This window comes from Ascaphus truei, chromosome 9 (assembly GCF_040206685.1).
Source record: "Ascaphus truei isolate aAscTru1 chromosome 9, aAscTru1.hap1, whole genome shotgun sequence".
In the NCBI taxonomy this organism is placed as follows: domain Eukaryota; kingdom Metazoa; phylum Chordata; class Amphibia; order Anura; family Ascaphidae; genus Ascaphus; species Ascaphus truei.
Genome location: NC_134491.1, coordinates 13,895,269 through 13,923,183, shown reverse-complemented (window position 1 = coordinate 13,923,183; position 27,915 = coordinate 13,895,269). Strand labels below are relative to the sequence as shown.

The window sequence follows — 27,915 nt, the reverse complement described above, 5'->3', positions numbered from 1 at the left end:
TCGACTCCTTACACAGCTATGTCGTCCTTGGCAAGATATAAATGCAAAGCACTCGGGCATATAACATCTTGTTGTTTAATAGGTTTTTTTTTCCCCCCCCAATTGAGACCCCAAAATCCAAACAACAAAATCCTTGGAATACACAATATACACGGGGTAGTGAGAGGGGCCACCGTTAAGGAATGTGAAAATAGGCAGCCATCTCCAATAAACGTCCGTGCAAAGATGATCCCAGGTGAATATTTGTGACCGTGGAGTCTGGGATTAGGATAAATATAAATACATAGAAATTAAACGGCCATTGGTTGCGGTTAATAATTATAGCATTATATTATAATGCGGTTAACAATTATAGCATCTTAACACGGCAGTTCCACCCCAAAATGACCGCTCTGGCACGCGAGCACCGTGCGTTGCCCTTTAAAAGCACATTTCCAACCTTGTATTTATTTGACTAGTTTTCGGATTGTATTTTCATTGACATACTGTAGGCCTGAGGCCTGAGGCCTGCAGTAGTGTTCACATGGCAACTCCTGTTCATTCTCACTCGCTCCCTCCACCAGCAGGCACGTGAAAGGGGCTTAGCCGGTGGATTGATTTAGGTTTTGGGTTCAGTATACAGGACATAAAATAGAGGGGACAAAACAGACACGTGGTGGTGAAGATAATGTTACAAAATGAACATGCAGAAGGAATTGCCCCGGTAACTCTGCACCCGCATATGAAAGCCTCTGGTGAGTTATTAATGTGGGTAAGAATACACTAGAAATCAACACAGCAGCAGCGTATATCGTGCCTCGCTGGCAGTGAAAGGGTTACGCTCTGGGGCGCGTCATCTTATCTCCCGCTCTTGTTCCGCGGCGGGCGGTAACTGGACGTGCGGTGTTCCTTCCGGTCAAATTCATCGTGAGCTTCCCTGAAATGGTGAGAAATGAGTGAGGGAGGCGGGGAGGGGCGTGAGAAACCCCAAATATGGAGTCTGTGCCCGTCACGCGCCGGGGCGCTGAACGCGGATATCAATCACTTATAACAGGTGTGTGGGCACGTACAAGGGAGAGGGAGGTCCAGTGACACCACGCCAAGGGAGGCGCCACATGCGCACATACACGGGAAAGGGAGGCCAGTGACATCACCCCAAGTGAGGCGCCACATGCGCACGTACACGGGAGAGGGAGGCCTGGGACATCACGCCAAGGGAGGCGCCACATGCGCACATACACGGGAGAGGGAGGTCCAGTGACACCACGCCAAGGGAGGCGCCACATGCGCACGTACACAGGAAAGGGAGGCCAGTGACATCACGCCAAGGGAGGCGCCACATGCGCACGTACACGGGAGAGGGAGGCGCCATATGCGCACGTACACGGGAGAGGGAGACCAGTGACAACACGCCAAGGGAGGAGCCATATGCGCACGTACACGGGAGAGGGAGATCAGTGACACCACGCCAAGGGAGGCGCCACATGCGCACGTACACGGGAGAGGGAGGCCAGTGAAAACACGCCAAGGGAGGAGCCACATGCGCACGTACACGGGAGAGGGAGGCCAATGAAAACACACCAAGGGAGGCGCCACATGCGCACGTACACAGGAAAGGGAGGCCAGTGACATCACGCCAAGGGAGGCGCCACATGCGCACGTACACGGGAGAGGGAGGCCAGTGAAAACACGCCAAGGGAGGCGCCACATGCGCACGTACACGGGAGAGGGAGGCCAGTGACATCACGCCAAGGGAGGCGCCACATGCGCACGTACACGGGAGAGGGAGGCGCCATATGCGCACGTACACGGGAGAGGGAGACCAGTGACAACACGTCAAGGGAGGAGCCACATGCGCACGTACACGGGAGAGGGAGGCCAGTGAAAACACGCCAAGGGAGGAGCCACATGCGCACGTACACGGGAGAGGGAAGCCTGGGACATCACGCCAAGGGAGGCGCCACATGCGCACGTACACGGGAGAGGGAGGCCAGTGACATCACACCAAGGGAGGAGCCACATGCGCACGTACACGGGAGAGGGAGGCCAGTGAAAACATGCTAAGGGAGGAGCCACATGCGCACGTACACGGGAGAGGGAGGCCAGGGACATCACGCCAAGGGAGGCGCCACATGCGCACTTACACGGGAGAGGGAGGAGCCACATGCGCACGTACACGGGAGAGGGAGGCCAGTGACATCACGCCAAGGGAGGAGCCACATGCGCACTTACACGGGAGAGGGAGGCCAGTGACATCACGCCAAGGGAGGAGCCACATGCGCACGTACACGGGAGAGGGAGGCCAGTGACATCACGCCAAGGGAGGCGCCACATGCGCACGTACACGGGAGAGGGAGGCCAGGGACATCAAGCCAAGGGAGGAGCCACATGCGCACGTACACGGGAGAGGGAGGCCAGGGACATCACGCCAAGGGAGGCGCCACATGCGCACGTACACGGGAGAGGGAGGCCAGTGACATCACGCCAAGGGAGGTGCCACATGCGCACGTACACGGGAGAGGGAAACCAGTGAAAACACGCCAAGGGAGGAGCCACATGCGCACGTACACGGGAGAGGGAGGCCAGGGACATCACGCCAAGGGAGGCGCCACATGCGCACGTACACGGGAGAGGGAGGCCAGTGACATCACGCCAAGGGAGGCGCCACATGCGCACGTACACGGGAGAGGGAGGCGCCATATGCGCACGTACACGGGAGAGGGAGGCCAGTGACATCACGCCAAGGGAGGCGCCACATGCGCACGTACACGGGAGAGGGAGGCGCCATATGCGCACGTACACGGGAGAGGGAGGCCCAGTGACATCACGCCAAGGGAGGAGCCACATGCGCACGTACACGGGAGAGGGAGGCCAGTGACATCACGCCAAGGGAGGAGCCACATGCGCACATACATGGGAGAGGGAGGCCAGGGACATCCTTTCGCAAGACCCTTTGAATGCTACTACTTCTTGTACATTATGCCAAATACTTTTACATTGTACATTCTCTTATGTTAATGTAAAAGTACATATCTTATAGGAAAGCGGGGTCCCCCACCAGCTCCCACTCCAACGCGCGTTTCGTCGATTGACTTCTTCGGGGAGTGGTGAAGGTGTATGAACAGGTAGACTTTAAATAGCAAAATGGAACTCAAAATTGGCGCCAAAACCGGCATTTGTCGGTGATCGTGCAATCAGCCGTAATCTGAACTAATTATACGTATGCATATGCTATTTCCATCAGTGCTGAAGTATTAGGGACTATGGATTATTTTTCTGCTCATTTCTAATGGACACTAGTTTTCTAGCTACATGTTGAGAGTGTGACTTTGTTTATCACAGATGGACATTAGATCATTTCTCTATCTATCTATCTATCTATCTATCTATCTATCTATCTATCTATCTATCTATCTATCTATATCTCCATTGGGTGCAATCTTGGTTAGAGCTGTATGTTACCGTGAGCAAGGCACTATCTCCCTGTGTCACCAAAAATGACATTGTAATCTCACTGTGGCTACAAACTTGTATGTAGAGCGCTGCGTACACCGAGAAATGATTATTACTGTTACCGGAAGCATCGTTTGCAGTATAAATCATCATCGCAGTCATGGCATCTCAGGGCAGCGTCCTCATTACAGAAACAGCACCACGGCAGCTCCTCCTCGTCGCTGTCTGTTCTCGCAGCCGGAGCTGCGGTCTGCGCAGGGACCTTAGGGAGGGAGGTGAAAATATCAACCGTCATCCGCACAACCGACAGTCCAGGCCGCCCAGGAGATAGTCATCCAGTACGGGGTTTCTATGTCCAGGCCGCCCAGGAGATAGTCATCCAGTACGGGTTTTCTATGTCCAGGCCGCCCAGGAGATAGTCATCCAGTACGGGTTTTCTATGTCCAGGCCGCCCGGGAGATAGTCATCCAGTACGGGTTTTCTATGTCCAGGCCGCCCAGGAGATAGTCATCCAGTACGGGGTTTCTATGTCCAGGCCGCCCAGGAGATAGTCATCCAGTACGGGTTTTCTACGCCCAGGCCGCCCGGGAGATAGTCATCCAGTACGGGTTTTCTACGTCCAGGCCGCCCGGGAGATAGTCATCCAGTACGGGTTTTCTACGCCCAGGCCGCCCGGGAGATAGTCATCCAGTACGGGTTTTCTACGTCAAGGCCGGCCGGGAGATAGTCACCCAGTACGGGTTTTCTACGTCCAGGCCGCCCAGGAGATAGTCATCCAGTACGGGGTTTCTATGTCCAGGCCGCCCGGGAGATAGTCATCCAGTACGGGTTTTCTATGTCCAGGCCGCCCAGGAGATAGTCATCCAGTACGGGTTTTCTATGTCCAGGCCGCCCGGGAGATAGTCATCCAGTACGGGTTTTCTACGTCCAGGCCGCCCGGGAGATAGTCATCCAGTACGGGTTTTCTACGTCCAGGCCGCCCGGGAGATAGTCATCCAGTACGGGTTTTCTACGTCCAGGCCGCCCGGGAGATAGTCATCCAGTACGGGTTTTCTATGTCCAGGCCGCCCGGGAGATAGTCATCCAGTACGGGTTTTCTACGTCCAGGCCGCCCAGGAGATAGTCATCCAGTACGGGTTTTCTATGTCCAGGCCGCCCGGGAGATAGTCATCCAGTACGGGTTTTCTACGTCCAGGCCGCCCAGGAGATATTCATTCAGTACGGGTTTTCTATGTCCAGGCCGGCCGGGAGATAGTCATCCAGTACGGGTTTTCTACGTCCAGGCCGCCCGGGAGATAGTCATCCAGTACTGGTTTTCTATGTCCAGGCCGGCCGGGAGATAGTCATCCAGTACGGGTTTTCTATGTCCAGGCCGGCCGGGAGATAGTCATCCAGTACGGGTTTTCTACGTCCAGGCCGCCCGGGAGATAGTCATCCAGTACGGGTTTTCTATGTCCAGGCCGCCCGGGAGATAGTCATCCAGTACGGGTTTTCTATGTCCAGGCCGGCCGGGAGATAGTCATCCAGTACGGGTTTTCTACGTCCAGGCCGCCCAGGAGATAGTCATTCAGTACGGGTTTTCTACGTCCAGGCCGCCCAGGAGATATTCATTCAGTACGGGTTTTCTATGTCCAGGCCGGCCGGGAGATAGTCATCCAGTACGGGTTTTCTACGTCCAGGCCGCCCAGGAGATAGTCATTCAGTACGGGTTTTCTACGTCCAGGCCGCCCAGGAGATAGTCATCCAGTACGGGTTTTCTACGTCCAGGCCGCCCAGGAGATAGTCATCCAGTACGGGTTTTCTACGTCCAGGCCGCCCAGGAGATAGTCATCCAGTACGGGTTTTCTACGTCCAGGCCGCCCAGGAGATAGTCATTCAGTACGAGTTTTCTATCCCACTTTACTTGACTCTTCGTATAGGAGTAAACGCTGGTATAGATTTCTGGGCAGGTATGTAACCCCTACACTGCCAGAATCACATGATCACATGGAAATACAGGAATGGGGCACAATCTCATGGAGCTATGAGGGAAACACACAAGGCTCTGGTACTTTAGAATGTACTAACATAACAGAGAGAGAGACAGAGAGAGACAGACAGAGAGAGAGACACAGACAGAGAGAGAGACACAGAGAGAGAGAGAGACAGAGAGAGAGAGAGAGAGAACAACAGTAGTAATAATATAAAAGATTGGAGTGGGGGCTTCTGCTAACGTACTAAATTGTACTATGTAGAAGGGTCAAAAAAGTTGATATATATATATTCAATTTAAAGCCAAACTGGCCACACTGTCAATCAACAAAAGACAGGGGTGCCCAATGCTACATCCAATTGACAAAACATATATGGTAATGAGTATAAAGTTTAAATACTTCAATGATAATAATAATTACTTGGTTATTTAGTTAAACCCTTTGGCCAAAGCGTCATAAGCCTGCATACCACGTCAAGGTATAACCAGATTAATGCAGGTCCTACACTACACTGTGAACCCTTCCTTTTACCTCTGTATGAGGGTAAAGAACCATAGTAAGTCCTGTTCTTGCAGCAAAATGAAAAGACCTCCCATGTTAAAAAGGTGAGGAGGGGTGAGCTCTGGGGGGGGGGGGGGGTGCCACCTACCTCCATACAACTGTTACCTGTCAGAAATTGATGTTGGTATGCAGTCTTATGACACTTTGGCCAGAGGGTTTAACTAAATAACCAAGTAATTACTATAATTTTTGAAGTATTGAAACATTATACTTATTACCATATATGTTTTGTCAATTGGCTGTAGCATTGGGCACCCCTGTCTTCTGTTGTATACATTTGCCACTCTCAGTAACACTCTTTTTGACATAAATATATATTCATGATGTGGTGGGTGTAGGAGTTTGAGCTAGCTGGGAATGTGTGTTAATCACACTGTCAATCAGTAAGTTCCTTAGTAGGCTCGGGTAGTGCTAGGTAAACTGGTAATCTAATAGAGTGAGAAAGAGTTTGTGTTTATTAACCTATAAAACACAAGATATCCCAACGGTTTGGCCCCCAGAGTGACCTTCTTCAGGGTGTCCGTGACATGCAGGGAGCACACATTATCTGCCACGGGGAGGGACACAAACATATTACATAGTTACAGCATGTAAGGAAAAGCGGAGGGGCTCAGGACAAAGATGTATAAACGCAGCTCATTCAGAAGGGACGTAATCTCTTACACTGAAAAAACTACGTCCTTAGCCAAGCTGTGGCACCGGCTGTATATATGCATCGTTTTATATAGCAATTATACAATTGAATAAAAATGCTATTTGGAACCAGTGTGTCATTATTCTGTAAAGATGTAATATGCATAATAAAGCGTGAGAGGTATACAACGATACACAAACACACACACATTAGGCATGAGAGGTATACAACGATACACACACACACACATTAGGCATGAGAGGTATACAACGATACACACACACACACACACACACACACACACACATTAGGCATGAGAGGTATACAACGATACACACACACACACATTAGGCATGAGAGGTATACAACGATACACACACACACATTAGGCATGAGAGGTATACAACGATACACACACACACATTAGGCATGAGAGGTATACAACGATACACACACACACACATTAGGCATGAGAGGTATACAACGATACACACACGTTAGTCGCTTACAGTACCTTTCCCATTGGGGGCTGTTTATTCCCCGCTGGGACACCCAGACTCTGATCTGGACCCCTGCTCTTATCAGGAGGGATGTTAAACCCGCCGGCTTCATCCAGAGCGACTTCCTCGGAGAGCTGAGAACAATGATAGGAGCAAAAGGTAACGTAACATTGTGTGCTCAGCGAGACAGATATGGTGCGTCTTGTGATGGCGGATTGTAATTTCCAGAAGGACGTGGAGAGACTGGAAATGTGGGCAGGTAAATGGCAGATGAGGTTTAATACAGATAAATGTAAGGTTCTGCATTTGGGATGCAAGAATAAAAAGGCGACTTACAAATTAAATGGGAATAAATTGGGGGAATCCTTGGTGTAGAAAGATTTAGGAGTGCTTGTAGACAGCAGGCTTAGCAGTAGTGCCCAAAGTCATGCAGTAGCTGCAAAGTCTGCCCGCCAGAGTCACGGTCCCGACTTTTGCGCCCAAGTTCTCAGAAACGATCGTAGCGGACGCGGCTGGGATTTTATGCCAATTTTAGTTCCAGGAGATTTGAAGTAACTCACGGTCAGGAGGGACCAAGTTCTCAGAAGAGAACGTCGCGGTGATGTGTGGAATTTTATGCCAATTTGGGTTCCAGGAGATTCCGGGCTAAGTCCCGGTCAGGGTAAAACTCTCCCATAGGGTTCCCTGCACCTACGAAAGTCTAGTTTTCAACCCCAGTCCCAAATTAAGTGTGTCTTTTTGTCTGTATTTTGTGTATCATTGTGTGTAAGCGAATTTATGCCGAATAAATTACAATTTATTTCATTACTTGTTTTGCTCAATGAATGATCCTGGTAAAAAGGTGTAAATAACCTGGTCTCCCGTGACAGGCTATATGTACTGGATTTGCTGCAAACATGAACCTCATTCTGGGAGTACCCCTATAGCTCCACCCCCTCCCAACACTGCTCACAATTTTTAATTTGTCCCAGTATCCGAAGAAGAGATTACACAAGCGCTCCTCAAATTAAAACTAAGCAGCCAATGGACATGATTTACTGCAATCTAAGTTCCTAAGACTTGGTGCCCCAGCCATTGCCAAACCAATTGCTTCCATAGTCAACTCTATCCTGTCTGCAGGCCATATCCCTAAGACCTGGAAAACTGCCAGAGCTGTCCCAATCTTCAATAGTGGGGACCAAATGTGAGGTTTGGACCTCAGTCCCGCCCCCGTTCCACGTCCCGTGACAACGGAGGACGTCACTGTTCCCACGTCACATCGGCGCCGCAATACCAGGGGCACTCGAGGGGTTAATGCTGCCAATTACTCCACAGCTGTGGTACACTCCGCCCCTGCCTATCAGTACACAGCCAACCTGTAATTATGCGTGACTCACAGCCTGGAGGAGCCTTCCCATTGGCTCCCTGTTCCTTATATGCTCAGCCAGCCCTGAGGCAAGTTGGCAGAGTATAAACTTGTGTTTATGTACACAGTGCTCGCCTGAAGCTTCCTGCTGCCCTGCCGGTGCTCTGTGCATTCTGCTTTGATCTCTTGTACCTTTGACCTCAGCTGGTACCAGGACCTCTACCTTCTCTGACCCCTGGACCTCGGCTATGCACAACGACCATTCTAACTTCTCTACTCCTGGACCCCGACTACGCACTACGACCATCCGACTTCTCCAATCCCAGACCACGGCGAGTATTAGGACTGTTCTGAGCTCTCCTACCCTGACCCAGCAACACGACTACGACTCTGCAATCCACATCAGCCCTGCAGTCCCGTCCTGTTTGTGGTGAGCACTCGTTACACAAAAATACTGTCTCAAACTACAGGCCAATCTCTCTTCTCCCACTACTATCTAAAGTCATGGGAAAATGTGTCCACTCCCAATTAAGCGATTATTATACCAAGACAAATTTCCCTAACCAATTCCAATCTGGCTTTCGCCCCAAACACTCCACCGTAACTACCCTGCTAAAAGTTTGCAATGAGATCCAGTGTGGAATGGAACGGGGACAACTTACTGGTGCAATATTCATAGATTTTGCAAAGGCTTTTGATACAGTTGATCATGCTATCCTGCTTAACAAACTCCAGAGCTCTGGAATAGGGAAGCATGCTTTAAACTGGTTTCAGTCCTACCTATCAGGTAGATCCCAACATGTGTCTATCTCAGGGTCTAACTCCAACCCCTTGGATATCACCTGTGGCGTCCCGCAAGGCTCTGTTCTGGGGCCCCTACTCTTCCCAGTGTTCATCAATGATCTTCCCACAGCTTGTAAGGAAGCCTCAATACACATGTATGCAGATGACACAATTCTATATGCACACAGCTATAGCCTCTCCGACCTTGAACACATACTTCAATCTGACTTTTTGAGACTTGAAAACTGGATTTCCCAGAATAAACTGTTTTTAAACACTGACAAGACTGTAACAATGGTATTTGGGACCAATGCTACATTTTTAAAGCTTCCAATGACTGAGCTCCAGATCAGAACCAACGCCAACACCACCCTAACTCCTGTTATTTGTTTTAAATACTTGGGCATATGGTTTGACTCCCGTTTAACATTTGGGATGCACATTGATACCCCGACATCCAAAACCTATGCCAAACTAGGTGTACTTTACAGGAACAAATCCTCCCCAAGTCTGCTGGTCAGAAAGCGTATCGCACAGCAGATGCTGATACCAATTATCGACTATGGGGACATAGTATACGGAACAGCACCCCAAACCCACCTTAGCAAACTTGACACCCTCTACAATTCAATATGCCGTTTTGTTCTCCTATGCAAATACAACACACATCACTGTGATATGCTCAAAGAACTAGATTGGTCATCACTTGAGTCTAGGCAAAGTCCATCTTTCCTGTCTTTCCTTCAAATACTTTCTGGGCAAGCTACCCGTCTATCTGAACAAGCTCCTCACCCCTACCACATGCAGCACTTATCATCTGAGATCTGACTCCAAAAGACTGTTCATGGTCCCAAGGTTCAGCAAAGTATCCGGACGTTCCTCCTTCTCTTACCGTGCACCCCAAAACTGGAACAATCTACCGGAGACTCTCACAGTCGCCACCAGTCTAAGTTCTTTCAAAACTAAAGCAGTCTCACATTTTAATCTGGTCTGTAACTGTTACATACGCCTATAATATATATTACCTCTAACTGTGTATATAATGTATAACCTGTTCCCTTTTGTAAGTATGTATTTGTAACCATGTATTATTTGTCATCTTAACTCTATGCCCAGGACATACTTGCAAACAAGAGGTAACAATGTATTACTTCCTGGTAAAACATTTTAGAAATAAATAAATAAAAAGGCAAACAAGATGTTAACTTGCATTAAACTGGCAATGCATGGAAGGCAAGTAAACACAAGTATGCCCCTTTACAAAGAATTAGTAAGACCACACCTTGAATATGGAGTACAATTTTGGGCGCCACTACTTAGAAAAGACATTATGGAGCTAGAGAGTGCAGAGAATAGCCACCAAATTAATAAAGGGGATGGACAATCTGTTTTATGAGGAGAGGCTAGCTAAATTAGATTTATTTACATTAGAAAAGAGGCGTCTAAGAGGGGATATGATAACTAAATACAAATATATTCGGGGACAATACAAGGAGCTTTCAAAATAATTATTCATCCCCCGGGCTGTACAAAGGACTCAGGGTCATCCTTTAAGGTTGGAGGAAAAGAGATTTCCCCAGCAACAAAGGAAAGGGTTCCTTACAGCAGGGGGGCGCAAACATTTTTCCCTGCGCCCCCCTGACGGCTGTCCCCTCACTCCCGTGCCCCCCCCAACACCAACTTACCCGCGCTCCGGCGTAATGACGTCACGTTGCCATAGCAACGTGACGTCACATGACCTCGCAGCGTCATTTTGACGCCGCGTTGCCATGGCGCCGCAGGGAGGAAGCCGCCGGAGCCACGGTAAGTTAGGTTTGCAGAGGCCCTGCAGCTCCCCCGGCACTTAATTTAAGTGCCTTCGGGAAGCGCGCGGGGCCTCTGTAAACCCCGCGCCCCCCGTCGGCAGTGTCGCGCCCCCCCTGGGGGTCGCGCCCCACAGTTTGCGCACCGCTGCCTTACAGTAAGGGCAGTTAAAATGTGGAATTCATTACCCATGGAGGCTGTGATGGCAGATACAATAGATTTGTTAAAAAATAAAGTTGGACATCTTTTTAGAAAGGAAAGGTATACAGGGATATACCAAATAAGTAAACATGGGGAGGATGTTTATTCAGTGAGTAATCTCATTGTCAATTCTTGGAGTCAGGAAGGAATTTATTTTTCCCCTTATGAGATATCATTGGATGATATGACTCTGGTTTTTTTTTGTTTGCCTTCCTCTGGATCAATAAGTAAGTATAGATATAAGATAAAGTATCTGTTGTCTAAATTTAGCATAGGTTGAACTTGATGGACGTACGTCTTTTTTCAACCTCATCTACTATGTAACTATGGATAAAGCTGCAGGGATCGCGCGGGGAAACCCCACCAACGCCTCATTACTCACTATACACTGTATATTCCCTCATTGTAAAGATGATACAAATGAACTCTTCTGCTGCCAGAGAAATACAATGCAGTGATGTCCACCTATCCTCATGGAGTCTAATTATTGTAAGAAACACACACACAAAACCCTCCAGCAGCAAAGGGGTTAAAAGTGGCTGACCTGCATCAGGATTCTCTGGATGGATTCCTCCTCAGTCTCTTCATCGCTGTCTGGTAGTTTATAGTTCTCCAGAGTAACTGCGAATGAAAAGAGAAACCCCGGGCTGTGATAGGAGAAGTTATTACCCCGGGCTGTGATAGGAGAAGTTATTACCCCGGGCTGTGATAGGAGAAGTTATTACCCCGGGCGGTGATAGGAGAAGTTATTACCCCGGGCTGTGATAGGAGAAGTTATTACCCCGGGCTGTGATAGGAGAAGTTATTACCCCGGGCTGTGATAGGAGAAGTTATTACCCCGGGCTGTGATAGGAGAAGTTATTACCCCTAGGCTGTGATAGGAGAAGTTATTACCCCCAGGCTGTGATAGGAGAAGTTATTACCCCGGGCAGTGATAGGAGAAGTTATTACCCCGGGCTCTGATAGGAGAAGTTATTACCCCGGGCTGTGATAGGAGAAGTTATTACCCCAGGGCTGTGATAGGGGAAGTTATTACCCCGGGCTGTGATAGGAGAAGTTATTACCCCGGGCTGTGATAGGAGAAGTTATTACCCCGGGCTGTGATAGGAGAAGTTATTACCCCGGGCTGTGATAGGAGAAGTTATTACCCCGGGCAGTGATAGGAGAAGTTATTACCCCGGGCAGTGATAGGAGAAGTTATTACCCCGGGCTGTGATAGGAGAAGTTATTACCCCGGGCAGTGATAGGAGAAGTTATTACCCCGGGCTGTGATAGGAGAAGTTATTACCCCGGGCTGTGATAGGAGAAGTTATTACCCCGGGCTGTGATAGGAGAAGTTATTACCCCCGGGCTGTGATAGGAGAAGTTATTACCCCCGGGCTGTGATAGGAGAAGTTATTACCCCGGGATGTGATAGGAGAAGTTATTACCCCGGGCTGTGATAGGAGAAGTTATTACCCCGGGCTGTGATAGGAGAAGTTATTACCCCGGGCTGTGATAGGAGAAGTTATTACCCCGAGCTGTGAAAGGAGAAGTTATTACCCCGGGCTGTGATAGGAGAAGATATTACCCCGGGCGGTGATAGGAGAAGTTATTACCCCTGGCTGTGATAGGAGAAGTTATTACCCCGGGCTGTGATAGGAGAAGTTATTACCCCGGGCGGTGATAGGAGAAGTTATTACCCCGGGCTGTGATAGGAGAAGTTATTACCCCGGGCTGTGATAGGAGAAGTTATTACCCCGGGCGGTGATAGGAGAAGTTATTACCCCGGGCGGTGATAGGAGAAGTTATTACCCCCGGGCTGTGATAGGAGAAGTTATTACCCCGGGCTGTGATAGGAGAAGTTATTACCCCGGGCTGTGATAGGAGAAGTTATTACCCCGGGCTGTGATAGGAGAAGTTATTACCCCAGGGCTGTGATAGGAGAAGTTATTACCCCGGGCTGTGATAGGAGAAGTTATTACCCCGGGCTGTGATAGGAGAAGTTATTACCCCGGGCTGTGATAGGAGAAGTTATTACCCCGGGCTGTGATAGGAGAAGTTATTACCCCGGGCTGTGATAGGAGAAGTTATTACCCCGGGCGGTGATAGAAGTTATTACCCCCGGGCTGTGATAGGAGAAGTTATTACCCCGGGCGGTGATAGGAGAAGTTATTACCCCGGGCGGTGATAGGAGAAGTTATTACCCCGGGCGGTGATAGGAGAAGTTATTACCCCGGGCGGTGATAGGAGAAGTTATTACCCCGGGCGGTGATAGGAGAAGTTATTACCCCGGGCTGTGATAGGAGAAGTTATTACCCCCGGGCTGTGATAGGAGAAGTTATTACCCCCGGGCTGTGATAGGGGAAGTTATTACCCCGGGATGTGATAGGAGAAGTTATTACCCCGGGCTGTGATAGGGGAAGTTATTACCCCGGGCTGTGATAGGAGAAGTTATTACCCCGGGCTGTGATAGGAGAAGTTATTACCCCGGGCTTTGATAGGAGGTTATCACCCCGGGCTGTGATAGGAGAAGTTATTACCCCGGGCTGTGTTAGGGGAAGTTATTACCCCGGGCTGTGATAGGAGAAGTTATTACCCCGGGCTGTGATAGGAGAAGTTATTACCCCGGGCTGTGATAGGAGATGTTATTACCCCGGGCTGTGATAGGAGAAGTTATTACCCCGGGCTGTGATAGGAGAAGTTATTACCCCCGGGCTGTGATAGGAGAAGTTATTACCCCGGGCTGTGATAGGAGAAGTTATTACCCCGGGCTGTGATAGGAGAAGTTATTACCCCGGGCTGTGATAGGAGAAGTTATTACCCCGGGATGTGATAGGAGAAGTTATTACCCCGGGCTGTGATAGGAGAAGTTATTACCCCGGGCGGTGATAGAAGTTATTACCCCCGGGCTGTGATAGGAGAAGTTATTACCCCGGGCTGTGATAGGAGAAGTTATTACCCCGGGCTGTGATAGGGGAAGTTATTACCCCGGGCTGTGATAGGAGAAGTTATTACCCCGGGCTGTGATAGGGGAAGTTATTACCCCGGGCTGTGATAGGGGAAGTTATTACCCCGGGCTGTGATAGGAGAAGTTATTACCCCCGGGCTGTGATAGGAGAAGTTATTACCCCGGGCTGTGATACGGGAAGTTATTACCCCGGACTGTGATAGGAGAAGTTATAACCCCGGGCTGTGATAGGGGAAGTTATTACCCCGGGCTGTGATAGGAGAAGTTATTACCCCAGGGCTGTGATAGGGGAAGTTATTACCCCGGGCTGTGATAGGAGAAGTTATTACCCCGGGCTGTGATAGGAGAAGTTATTACCCCGGGCTGTGATAGGAGAAGTTATTACCCCGGGCTGTGATAGGAGAAGTTATTACCCCGGGCAGTGATAGGAGAAGTTATTACCCCCGGGCTGTGATAGGGGAAGTTATTACCCCGGGCTGTGATAGGAGAAGTTATTACCCCGGGCTGTGATAGGAGAAGTTATTACCCCGGGATGTATTTGTTCTGGAGAAGAATCGGATATTTTACGTGGGGAGCATTTAAAACCAAACGGATAAGCATAAACCAAGAAGAAACAAATCAGCGTGACCCTGTGACGATGGGGAGGATTTGGCCCGGGATTTAAGGGGTTACAACCCCATTTGGCCACCCTCTACTCTCATCAGGGAAGCAAGGGGTTAACTGGACTGAGGTCCAGTAATGTGTTTTGCCTTGCTTCAATATCCAAATGTGTATAAATGTATTGTTTCTGGGCCAGTGTCTGCACCACACACACTGGGGCTTAAGGGGTTAATGAGCTACGGTTTAAGAAAATACAAATGTGGTGTGTCTTTTCAGAAAAATCTGGGCTTCAACTGGCTTGATTGAAGTTGGGTGTGAAAAGGTGTGAAAAGGTATAGAGGGGGTTTGGTGTATGTTAACATATATTGCTAGAGACAGCTAGACCCAGGCTGGGGCATTGGGTGTGAAACATAGCACCAGTGACCAAAAGGTAACTGCCCTAATTGTTTATGTTGGAGGCAGGAACCAAGAAACTGAATGTTTTTTAAGTGTGATACTTCACACTTCAATGGAAGCCAAAATCTGCTTCAAAGAGATTTATTGATGGGGGCCAGGGGTGCGGTTACCCAAGGAGAGATCAGAATGAGTGACCTTATTAAATATAAGAATATTATGAGATGTCCTCGGCTGAACATGCTAAAAGTTACATATGTGTAACCGGGGGACTGAGACGCAAATAATGAATATAGACACATGACGTTTAGCCAGTACTAAGAGCCAGATATTAATATCTCTCTTAATTTCAGTATTACACTGTAATATTTAGTCTCATTGGGAGCGTCATGCATGCCGGAATGTATTAATATGACTCGCGTGCCAGTAAGTATTACTGAACTGAAGTTATGAAGTTATTTAGATAGGAAAAGCAGTTTGTAAACGTCCTTGGGTGGGAGGAGTTTTACTCTGAGGATAACTGTCAACTTCACCACTGATTTTTGAGTGGGGCTGGGTTTAGGTTGTGTTCAATGGGAAATAATGGTATAAGAACCAGGCTCAGCCTATGGCTATTGTCTTTCATGTTTTTCGTGTCTTGATGATTATGAAGATTGCTGTATGAACTGCCAGTCAAGATGTGACTGTTTCATCATTTCCATTTTAAGTAAGTGTCCATAGTTTGCCTGTTATTGGTATATCTTGTGTGTTCACCTTTATCAAGGAATAAATTATATTTTATCATATCTAAGTCTCGTACCAGTTCAACCCAGTTATATTTATTTTGGTGTGTATTATTAATAGCCTGTCACAAAGCTCCCGACACAGACCCCCGTGATCCCCACCTTTCTTTCCCTATGCTGGTGGTGTTTGGAGGTAGGTTCTACACGTGGAATGAAGACATGTGGAGGCTTCATGTAAGAGATTGGGTGTCCTGGGTCACTTACCTTTCTCGGGGTCGTTGCCCTGTAACACCTTGGGTGGGAGGAGTTTTACTCTGAGGATAACTGTCAACTTCACCACTGATTTTTGAGTGGGGCTGGGTTTAGGTTGTGTTCAATGGGAAATAATGGTATAAGAACCAGGCTCAGCCTATGGCTATTGTCTTTCATGTTTTTCGTGTCTTGATGATTATGAAGATTGCTGTATGAACTGCCAGTCAAGATGTGACTGTTTCATCATTTCCATTTTAAGTAAGTGTCCATAGTTTGCCTGTTATTGGTATATCTTGTGTGTTCACCTTTATCAAGGAATAAATTATATTTTATCATATCTAAGTCTCGTACCAGTTCAACCCAGTTATATTTATTTTGGTGTGTATTATTAATAGCCTGTCACAAAGCTCCCGACACAGACCCCCGTGATCCCCACCTTTCTTTCCCTATGCTGGTGGTGTTTGGAGGTAGGTTCTACACGTGGAATGAAGACATGTGGAGGCTTCATGTAAGAGATTGGGTGTCCTGGGTCACTTACCTTTCTCGGGGTCGTTGCCCTGTAACACCGCCAGCCTCTTAGCGATGCCCAATATCTTCTCTCCCCTGGTGTTCTCCTCTCTCAGCGCAGCGGCCGCCTCGCCCAGCAACCTACTCTTCTCCTCTTCCAGCTGTGTGCGGTTCTGCTCCGCAGGGTGGTCGGTCCGGCTGCTCCGCGGATCTCCCCTGCTCAGGTCGTTCATGGGCTGGGGACTGAAATCTGGGAATAGGAGACGATAACAGCAAGAGGTAAGGGGTTGGCAGAAATGGGCGTGGTGTACAAGGGGCGTGGCGTACCTGGAGTAGTTTTGCAAGCACAATAAGGCCCTCCCCTGAAGAGCTTACAATACTATTCTGGTACCTGAGGCTCAGGAAGATAAAGTAACTCATCAAAGGTCACCAGGAGACCTGAATCTGGGATACGAACCGGGTGTACCCACTTCAAAAGCAGTGCCATTACCACTGTGCTACTCCATCTTCTAGATCATTTGAACCAGGGGGACAGGGAAGATACAGGACTTAGGATGTTCTGCATGACAAGATACACTCTGTTTCTCCTTTTAATTCGAGCCGGGACACAGACAATTCACCCAGGAGAAGATAAGCAAAAGGCCATGTGCTGACCCAATAAAGATGCCAGGTCACACACTGATGATGTTGCAACTTCTCATTGGGCCCCGGGGGTAGACTGAACCCGACACCTATGTTCGTTACCCTCCCAGACAAGTATTAATTTCTCTGCAGCCCGGCCCCAAGAGGCTGAAGACCCCCAGTCCTGCTCCAGGAGACATCACAGATTTAATATAGGTTAAACAAAAATATAATAATTACAAGAGAATAATTGGTTCCATTGGCTGCAATCATTATTTGCTACCAGGGGGCCTGCAACGTAGCAAAGGGGTTAATAAAAGTAACCCAATAATCCCGTGTTTCACTCACCTTGTGACGTAGATGTTGAGTCCCAGTTTTGATCGATGGCGACCTCCTCTTTCAGTTGAGTTAACAAGTCTTCAGCTTTCTGGGCGGCCGCCCTGGTATCAGGGGGCTGGTGAGTCTAGGACGGGGGAGAGAGGAGCGACGTGTCAAGCGACAGGAAGCGCAAAATACTGTAAGAGAAACACCACATTATAATAAAGGACAGAAATGTATATAAGCATTTTGTATATCATTTATACAAAAATACCGTGCACTTTAGTATGGTTTCACGTGTGTGTGTGTATACATATATACATACATACATACACACACACACATACAAACATATATACATACATACATGCTGAAAAGCTGTGCAATGCAGCAGGCGTACGCTTATAGGGGTCCATGGCAAAATGGATTTGAAGCAAAAGGTGGCACTGTGTGCTCATTTGCATGTCATTTCCCAGAATCCCTTGCTGCAGTGGAAGCACTGTGTGCTGGGTGATAATGGTGAAAGGCGGGGTGCAGACCTGTCTAAGACGTGCATATGAGCATACAGTAATAGTGTATTAACATTTGATAGACAGATATATATATATATGTTACATGCATTCAATTCATAAGCTGATGTCTCCTTTCCTTTCCCCCCTCACCACAAGTCACATGATTTTGTATTTCTGCTTGGATGTTGTGTCACGCACGGCACACCTGTGAGCACGTGACTTGTGTATGTGACAAGAGTTAATACATAGCAATCTCGCTGACCCACTTATCTCCCCTGCGGCGTCCTTCAAGTGAGTAATATTCCCCCTCCCCCTCAATCCATCACAAATATAACCTTAAAACAATGCCACCATCAAGGATACAGAAAAGTCTCATCAGTCCCCGTTTACTGAGAAAAATCTGTAATTAGCACACAAAAATCTAGCGAAATGTGTCAGAAAAGGCAGCTGTTCTCTTCAAAAAGTGCAAAGTTCAATGAGGGCCAAAAGACAGTACTTATTACATTTTAGATTTAACATACACAACTAGAACAGTGATTAGTCACGGAAAATAAGGTTGCAAGAAACACACAGCACAATACAGTGTATGCAGCAGTTTAATAAAAGAGCAGGGTAAAAACAGGAGTCCTATACGTTACCATATCACTATATCAGATTCCTCCCAATAGAGGTCTTTGGAGCATGGAAGATGAGAATCTATGTGCCTTGTTGGAATCAGAACACACCTTGTTAAATTCTGAATTCATCTCTCAAATGCATGGTTTTAATCCTGAAAGTCCCTCGTCTCTCAAATGCATGGTTTTAATCCTGAAAGTCCCTCGTCTCTCAAATGCATGGTTTTAATCCTGAAAGTCCCTCGTCTCTCAAATGCATGGTTTTAATCCTGAAAGTCCCTCGTCTCTCAAATGCATGGTTTTAATCCTGAAAGTCCCTCGTCTCTCAAATGCATGGTTTTTATCCTGAAAGTCCCTGCATTGGACACAGAATAAGCCCCCCTTCCAGGCGTGTTCTTAATGCCCCCTCATTACTCTCCAATAACATGTTTTGGGGACTTGGGGAGAGAAAAATGGGTTTCTTTTGAATTATAAAATGCTCGAGTATAAAAACACTCTCATAACCATATTTCTGTCATTCCTAGACTATTGTGACCCACCTCATCGCGTTCGGGTGAGTTTGCCGCAGAGAAAGAGATTATTTTTTGATTAATGCTAATATTCCTGGTTACACCCTCTTACTCTCCCCCTCATTGTAGGAATATTCCTGGTTACACCCTCTTACTCTCCTCCTCATTGGAGGAATATTCCTGGTTACACCATCTTACTCTCCCCCTCATTGGAGGAATATTCCTGGTTACACCCTCTTACTCTCCTCCTCATTGGAGGAATATTCCTGGTTACACCATCTTACTCTCCTCCTCATTGGAGGAATATTCCTGGTTACACCCTCTTACTCTCCCATCATTGGAGGAATCTTCGCACCCTCTTACTCTCCCCCTCATTGGAGGAATCCCTTCTAAGTTACATTAAAAGGGCTTTTGCTCTAGTAACGGGGACACAGCTTAAACGATGCATCAACCATACACTGAAAGAGAGGCCCATGGGAGTATAGAGTGGAATATAGTATGAAGAGGCTATTTCATAAGGGCCCCAAGAGGTTACACACCCATTCTTTAGAAAATACAAGTAAGATATCTGGCAGGAGGAGAATTATAATGTAATACATATAGCCACAAACACAAATACAGAGGCCTTTATAACAGACAAACAGAAAAGAACAATAAGGCACAAGTAAAGAACAGCTATGAGAGATCTGAGACACAACAGAGACCTAGAAGAGCAGAGCCCGGGGGTTAGGACGTGTAGGAGCAACAGATTGGCGATTGAGGAATAAGATAGGAAACAATAATTTAAGATGTTTGGGGGAGGGGGGGCGCGAGACGTGCACGACTGCAAATACAATATATGGGAAACGATAGCTATAAATGCAACCATTGTAAGTGATGGTGCATGTTTCAGAACTTAAGTTATGTTGTTTGTTGTTTAAGTATAAACACAACATGGGGATCTTACGGATACAAGTATACAGAGAAATGGCCATACGAAAATGACGTATGCAAAATTGGACCATTACCATGTATATGGATGTAAGATGCACAATAAAAAGTTATATATATATATATAAAAAAAAAAAGAAGAGCGTTTGCACATATTTCCACTGTCAGAAAGAGTTGTGACTCCACATTTCAATCCCTCCCACTTTCCCAGAGCAGGTTTGCCCCAAGATAACCTCACGTCTAGACAAACACAGGAAACCAGGCCGGGTCCCTGACCCCAATAAAAAGAATACTTGTATTTTCAAGATGTAACTTGTAAATCACGTTAACTGTTTGTGTGCCAGATTATTAAAATAAATGAATGTTTCTATGGTTTTATCAGGACATGCTGTAAACCTGAATTTTATTTTCCCCGTCTGTTCTGTTAAAAACTTTTGACAAAAAAAACCTAAAAGCTTTAAAAAAAAAAAAAAAAAAACGAAAAGACAGAAATATACAAAGCGTTGCGGATCTCTTTGGCCATCATTGGGATTGGCGAACATTTCTGGATTTAATCATAGGATTGGTCACTGCTCTGCGTTTCATTCCATGGTCCATAATACAAACGAAAAACAAAATGAAATGGGCCAGGCGGATGACAGGAGTATGGATTCGGGTACCGGAGGACGGAGATTAAGTCCAATGCACCCTCTAGTTTGGGAATTGGTGGAGAGCTCCAGTAATGATTAGAAGAAGCCATGATGATTTTGGAAGCTGGAATGTAACAGGGCACTGGGAAGGTCTATTGTTTCCATGGAAAACTTGCGGGAGGTGAAGATAGAATTTTTTCAGAGGGTGAGAGAATGGTCATACCGGCCTCTGTGCTCTGGATGGAGGAGTTATTCCCTGGAGTACGGCCAGGCGGTCCTCCATCTCTTGCGCAGACGGGACACTTTGCAGTGGATTGCTCCTCAGAGCCTGCAGCCTGGATTCTATTTCTGCCGTGGAGGAAACGACTCCTACAAAGAAGGACAAACATGTCGTAATTATAACAATCGTAGGAGACAGATGATGGCCAATCAGCTATCTTTCTCTGGGTCTCAGTCTCTTAGCAATATCCAGAAGGGAGTTCAAAAACAGGGCATGTTTCCCTGCAGGGTGACCAATGATGTTCTTTTGGTGTAAACGTCTCCATGTATTTTAAAGGAAAGACGCATTGAGATAGAAACGTCATTTCCAGGGAAGACTCAATCATTACAAACCTTTAAAGGGAGATATAGAGAAGAAGAACTTTTCTTTTGGCTTTAGGGACTCTGGAGTAAACAATTCCAGAAGCAAGGTGAGTGGATGGGATTATATGTGTATGTCATCAGACACGTGGATATGTATTCATGTTAATGAATCCAGACAGGTGTATATAGGTACATGACTGGATAGACATATTTTTCACTTATTACATAGTATCAGCTGTTCTCACTGGGTTTGGTTTGAAGGATAGATGGATGGAAGAAAAGGTGATGGGTGGATAGAAGAATATATGGGTGGATGGATGAATATATCGGTGGATGGAAGAATAGATGGATAGATAGAGGGGTGGATGGAGGAATAGATGGATTGATAGAGGAATGGATGGATGGATGGATGGATGGATGGAGAGAGGAATGGATGAATGAATGGAAGAATAAATGGATGGACGGAAGAATATATGGATGGAAGAATAAATGGATGGATAGAGGAATAGATGAATGTATGAAAGAATATATGGATAGATGGATTTATGGATAGATGATGTATGGATAGATAGAGGAATAGATAGATATATGAATGGATGGAAGAATATATGGATGGATGGAGGAATAGATGGATGGAAGAATAGATGGATAGATAGAGGGGTGGATGGAGGAATAGATGGATTGATAGAGGAATGGATGGATGGATGGATGGATGGAGAGAGGAATGGATGAATGAATGGAAGAATAAATGGATGGACGGAAGAATATATGGATGGAAGAATAGATGGATGGATAGAGGAATAGATGAATGTATGAAAGAATATATGGATAGATGGATTTATGGATAGATGTTGTATGGATAGATAGAGGAATAGATAGATATATGAATGGATGGAAGAATATATGGATGGATGGAGGAATAGATGGATGGAAGAATAGATGGATAGATGGAGGAATATATGGATGGATGGATGGATGGATGGAGGAATAGATGGAAGGATGGAAGAGTATATGGATGGATGGATGGATGGATGGAAGAATATATGGATGGATGGAAGAATATATAGATGGATGGAGGAATAGATGGATGGAGGAATAGATGGATGGAGGAATAGATGGATGGAGGAATAGATGGATGGAGGAATAGATAGATGGAGGAATAGATAGATGGATGGAAGAATATATGGAAGGATGGAAGAATATATGGATGGGTGTATTTGTTACTTGTTACTACACATGATCTGCTCTCTTCTGACTACTCACTGGGTTTGGTTTCTTGTCTGAGTCTATCCAGCCGCTCAGCTATAGCCCTGTCTTCTGGTGACAGCTCCCGATACCTGGAGTCGGTCACCACATGGGGCGCTCCGGGACCTCTCTGCACCTCTTTGGATTGGCTCTGCTTTGTTTCAAGAGCTGCCATTCGCCTACAACAGAGTTATTCATGAATCCACCGTAATGGCTCTCACACACATTCCTATTTTTACACCGAACCCCTGACTGCTGCTGCTGCTGCTGCAATCCCAAGTCCCAGCCAATATTTCCCTAAAATAGAAAACTAATGGAGGCTTTTGCAATGAGGGATTCAATTAAATCAGGGGAAGTAAGAGCAATTTGCTTTTAAATGACGAAGAAATCCCTTGCAGGAAATCCTAAAAAAATTCCTTTTGTTATAAGGATATTAATGAATGATAATATTACTATTTGATAAATAAGATATAGCTGTGTATATTTGCTTGAACTAATTAGTAAACACATCTAAACGCTGTATGTTTTGTATAATATAGGTGTTGATTTTGATGTGATGTTTATTTAAAAAAAAAAAAAAAAAAAATCTGTCACATTTAAAAATCCCAAAAGCCAGAAGGGACAGGAATTTGAGGTACGGCTGCAGATAGAAAACGCACTTCTTGTAATTCTCTGGTGGAGACCACTTAGCCGCATCAGTCCTGGGCGATACGCCACTGAAATAAAACAAAAAGGAACAACATATGTGGGTAAGGACTAGATTAGAACACATACAAGTCAACTCAATCAGAGGTATCCCCTGTACATCTGGCCCTGAGCAGCTTGTATACAATGTAAAACAGAGCTATATCACTGCGCTTCTCCGTGTAAGGAGCATGCTGCTGGGGAAAGGATTGCCTGCTTCTGTTTACAAGCTGAAAAACCAGAAAGTGGATCCCTGCGCTTTCCCCATTGGGATAGCAATAAATGGGGAAATAAATATACATAGTGCAAACCAAGTCTGTAAGACAAAGGTGAATTTTGGTTACATCCTTTGATCATATAATGCCATGCCGGCTAACCAACGTCAAGGTAAGTCTCAATAGCAGGTCCCTACACTAAATGCATACAAATGTTCTGTGACATATACCCTGAAGGGGTTAATAAACGAAGCATACGCTTATGTAACTTAGTGCAGTTAACTGGTATATACCAGTGAAGATACTCACATGTCTGCAAGTAAAGTGAAAAGTTTAATTACAAGGACCTGTAATCTCCCAGTAAGGTACCTGTTGCCAGTCCCTCCTTTTCAAGGTATGTAATCTCCCAGTTAGGTCCCTGTAATTAAACTTTTCACTCTACTTGCTTACATGTGAGTATCTTCACTGGTATATCCCAGTTAACTGCACTAAGTTACATAAGCTTATGCTTCGTTTATTAACCCCTTCAGGGTATATGTCACAGTACATTTGTATGCATTTAGTGTAGGGACCTGCTATTGAGACTTACCTTGACGTTGGTTAGCAGGCATGGGATTATTTGATCAAAGGATGTAACCACATGTCTCCCCTGTCTTACAGATTTAGTTTGCACTATGTATATTTATTTCCCCTATTTATTGCTGTCCCAATGGGAGGAGCGCAGGGGCTCACTTTCTGTTTTTTTCAGCTTGTAAACAAAAGCAGCCAAGGGCACTCAAAGTGTTAAATATCATGACCTGATTTGCACCCGGCCTCATGTCAGCCCCCGCTGCAGCGCTGTGCTCTGGGTGTCATGATACAAAGCGGACAGGTGGGGGCAATGTGGCCCGCACGCAGAGGTAAAGGGGATGTGCTAATCCCTGCGCATCTTACCTGTATGCTAAGGACAGCCGCGCAGCGCCCGCGCATCTTACCTGTATGCTAAGGACAGCCGCGCAGCGCCCGCGCATCTTACCTGTATGCTAAGGACAGCCGCGCAGCGCCCGCGCATCTTACCTGTATGCTAAGGGCAGCCGCGCAGCGCCCACGCATCTTACCTGTATGATAAGGACAGCCGCGCAGCGCCCGCGCATCTTACCTGTATGCTAAGGACAGCCGCGCAGCGCCCGCGCATCTTACCTGTATGCTAAGGACAGCCGCGCAGCGCCCGCGCATCTTACCTGTATGCTAAGGACAGCCGCGCAGCGCCCGCGCATCTTACCTGTATGCTAAGGACAGCCGCGCAGCGCCCGCGCATCTTACCTGTATGCTAAGGGCAGCCGCGCAGAGCCCGCGCATCTTACCTGTATGCTAAGGACAGCCGCGCAGCGCCCGCGCATCTTACCTGTATGCTAAGGACAGCCGCGCAGCGCCCGCGCATCTTACCTGTATGCTAAGGACAGCCGCGCAGCGCCCGCGCATCTTACCTGTATGCTAAGGGCAGCCGCGCAGCGCCCACGCATCTTACCTGTATGCTAAGGACAGCCGCGCAGCGCCCGCGCATCTCACCTGGTTATGTTCTCGTGACATCGCTTACAGACTTTCTGTTTCGTGTTTCCGCAATGAGGGAGAATGGCACGAAATCCAAGGCACCCTGCACAGAGCGAGCGTCCACAGCCCTTACACCCACACTGAAAAGGGACATATATTATTATGTGTGTATATATATATATAGAGAGAGAGAGCAAGGAGATGGATAGTATATGTATTAACACAGAGATATATATATATTACTGTATATATGTATAGCTTCAGAAGAAACTAAACCACTTTAATTTCTCGCCATATCTTACAGACAAATCACAACATTTTCATGAAAATGTGAGCAATTCTAGGTTTGTCACAGGAGATTATTACATTTAAGATTTATTTGATGAGATAATAAATATTCTTTGGAATTGGAGGCGGCGTGATGACCTCATCAAGCGCATAGTTACAAAATGGTGTTTAACGAAGAAGATAATCACGTTATAAAGTGCTTGAGACAGAGCAGGAATTATGGTCCAAAACGCTCCCGTAAAACGCTCCTGATAAAGGACGGTCGCTAGGACTGAAAAACTCATTCGTAAAACAGCGTATCGTTCAGCAGTGGGAGCAGCGCGTTATCGATTCTGCGATCAGACAGCAGCGTTCTTGTCTCCGGGCGCGCGTTTCAGCAGGAGGAGGGGATTTTGAACACACTTTGAACTCAAACTTTATAATAATCTTAGTGTCAGATTAGATTACAGCAGTTTAACACATTTTCGAGCTACAAAGGAAAACTCCTATTTCTTGTTGTTGACGTAATACAGTGACATCAATTTAGTCAACATCAGTTGATTATCTACATTGTGCTTCTGATGAATTAAATGGAAATAGCCATGTTAGTCCAGTTGCGATTATTCTGCATGTGTGCTTCTTGTATAGTGTTAATCTACATCACAGTTGTACAATTGTACACATTTTCATGGGGATTGCGCAAGAAGATATGATGATAAACGAAAAGGGGTCCCTTTTTACTGAAGTGTGTACACAGTATCTGTGTAATATATAATGCAGATAATGTTGGCACTCACAAAAACGATAGGCATAGCGAATGGAAATAGATATCCTGATGAGGACCGAAAGGTGTTGTATAAATATTTATTTTACTGTGTATGCGTGTGCATATATATATTTATTTTATTTATTTTTGAGGGAGAAGTTATAGATAGGATATTTATAAACAGACAGACAGGCATACATACATATATATGTACACATAATATTATGAAAATATTTTACATCCCACTTGTATACATAGCAGAATAAAATCCTTTCATTTTACTGCAGCTTAATAAATTAAAGGAGTATTAAAACGCTTTGTCCATAGGTCTCTTCCCCCCACCTCCAGGAAATTAATTGATGCAGAAAAAAATAAACGTTATGAAAATAAAAGCATGTGAAGACAATGGTTTTCATGCATAAATCTGTGTTTGAATCCGATATTAACCTTGTAGCCCACTAGAGGGTCCAGACACACTAGCAGGTTACAACAGGGGTTCTCAATGCCCCCCAAACAGGTCAGCTTTTCAGGATATCCCAGCTTCAGCACACGTGACTCAATCAGTCGCTACTTCAGATAAGGTGGCTCAATCTGCGACTGAGCCACCGAATGAGTCACCTGTGCTGAAGCAGGGATATACTACAAACCTGACCTGTTGGGGGGGGGGGGGAGTCTTGGGGACTGAAGTTGAGAACCCCTGGGTTACCACACTAACACAATGACAAGCTGACATCTTCCGAGACACAAACATCTCGACGTTGATTTGAAGGTGATCTCCTTAAACCGATGCGAATATTTAACTGCATTAAAAGCAGTGACTGGAGTGGGATGGTACATGGGAACGTAGGAACACTCCTTAATCTTATTTACACACTACTTATAATAATAATAGTTTGTTCTCATATAGCGCTGCTAGTTTTTACCTGGCTCTTTACAGAGACATTGTGCAGACACAGTCCCTGCCCCGTGGAGATCACAATCTATGTTTTTATTATTATTTGTTAAACTTCTTACAGAAACAAAAATGGGATTATTAGAGGAAGCCTCTCTTATTTCTAAGCAGAAACACTGTATACCTAAAGTGTAAGCTCTTGGGTCTCCCTTTGCCTTATGTTGCCATTCACCTGTTGCACTCATCGCCAGAGTTTGCAATTTATTCACCTTGTACTGTGATGTGTCGTAAATCGCTGCGTGCATTGCTGGCGCTACTTAAATAAAATGACACCCACGCCTCTTCCTAAAATAGAGCGCGAAACGCGTTAACGAACTCGGAATAAGAAACCAACGGTATTTAATGCATTTCTCGGACTTGCCTCTTTCTTGAAGAGAGAGAACTTGGAAGCGCAGCTTACACAACGTCCGTCCATGTCACCTGTCACGACACAAACAAAAACAAATGTCAATTTAACCTTAAACTCCAATCCACTGCCTTCTTCCAGTGCTTTGATATAAACAGTACCTTATCGCTTTCAATGACCTAATATATATATATATATATACATATATATACCTAATTATAATATAATATATATATATATAATTACTTTAGCTAGTGCCCATTTGGCTATCATTCATAACTGCCAAATGACAATCTTATCTATATCTATATATATATATGATTCCAATGCTGATATGAAATATAGATTGTGATAACAAGCCAGGGTGTTATTACTGACACCTCACATCCACGCAGGGACTTCTCTCTGTGTCTCCTTTAAAGTGTCTGCATAGGGAAGGATGGTTACAGTATCACATTAACTGCCTCTTACACCTTTCAGGAAGTGTAGGGTTCACCCGGTGTCGCAAAGCAGCCTGGGAGTTGTGGTCCCTTGCTGGC

General features: G+C 46.2%; 1 protein-coding gene across 2 annotated transcripts; it reads right to left on the bottom strand.

Moving 5' to 3' along the window:
- Nucleotides 1-59: 59 nt before the first annotated feature.
- ZFYVE19 (zinc finger FYVE-type containing 19) lies at nucleotides 60-27,872 on the bottom strand. 2 transcript variants are annotated; one of them, XM_075613432.1, is made up of 12 exons: nucleotides 27,755-27,872; nucleotides 27,392-27,450; nucleotides 25,064-25,185; nucleotides 23,276-23,332; nucleotides 22,635-22,795; nucleotides 21,013-21,158; nucleotides 17,626-17,740; nucleotides 16,688-16,906; nucleotides 11,777-11,853; nucleotides 7,115-7,234; nucleotides 3,555-3,694; nucleotides 60-916 (listed from the first exon to the last, which is right to left on the bottom strand). In XM_075613432.1, the coding sequence occupies exons 2-12, from the start codon at nucleotides 27,443-27,445 to the stop codon at nucleotides 838-840; spliced, it is 1,290 nt and encodes a 429-aa protein (XP_075469547.1). In that variant the 5' UTR covers nucleotides 27,446-27,450; nucleotides 27,755-27,872; the 3' UTR covers nucleotides 60-837. The 2 variants fall into 2 exon arrangements, with proteins under 2 accessions (XP_075469547.1, XP_075469548.1); XM_075613433.1 differs by lacking the exon at nucleotides 27,755-27,872 and adding an exon at nucleotides 27,623-27,682.
- Between the last annotated feature and the right edge of the window lie 43 nt (nucleotides 27,873-27,915).

What these genes read in the sequence shown, in the direction of transcription:
- ZFYVE19 (XM_075613432.1), bottom strand. Translation starts at nt 27,445, where the DNA reads ATGGACGGACGTTGTGTAAGCTGCGCTTCCAAGTTCTCTCTCTTCAAG. An exon ending in TCTCTCTCTTCAAGAAAGAG is followed by an intron (nt 25,186 to 27,391) that starts GCAAGTCCGAGA and finishes GTCCCTTTTCAG; the next exon opens with TGTGGGTGTAAGGGCTGTGG. An exon ending in AACAGCCCCCAATGGGAAAG is followed by an intron (nt 3,695 to 7,114) that starts GTACTGTAAGCG and finishes TCCCTCCCTAAG; the next exon opens with GTCCCTGCGCAGACCGCAGC.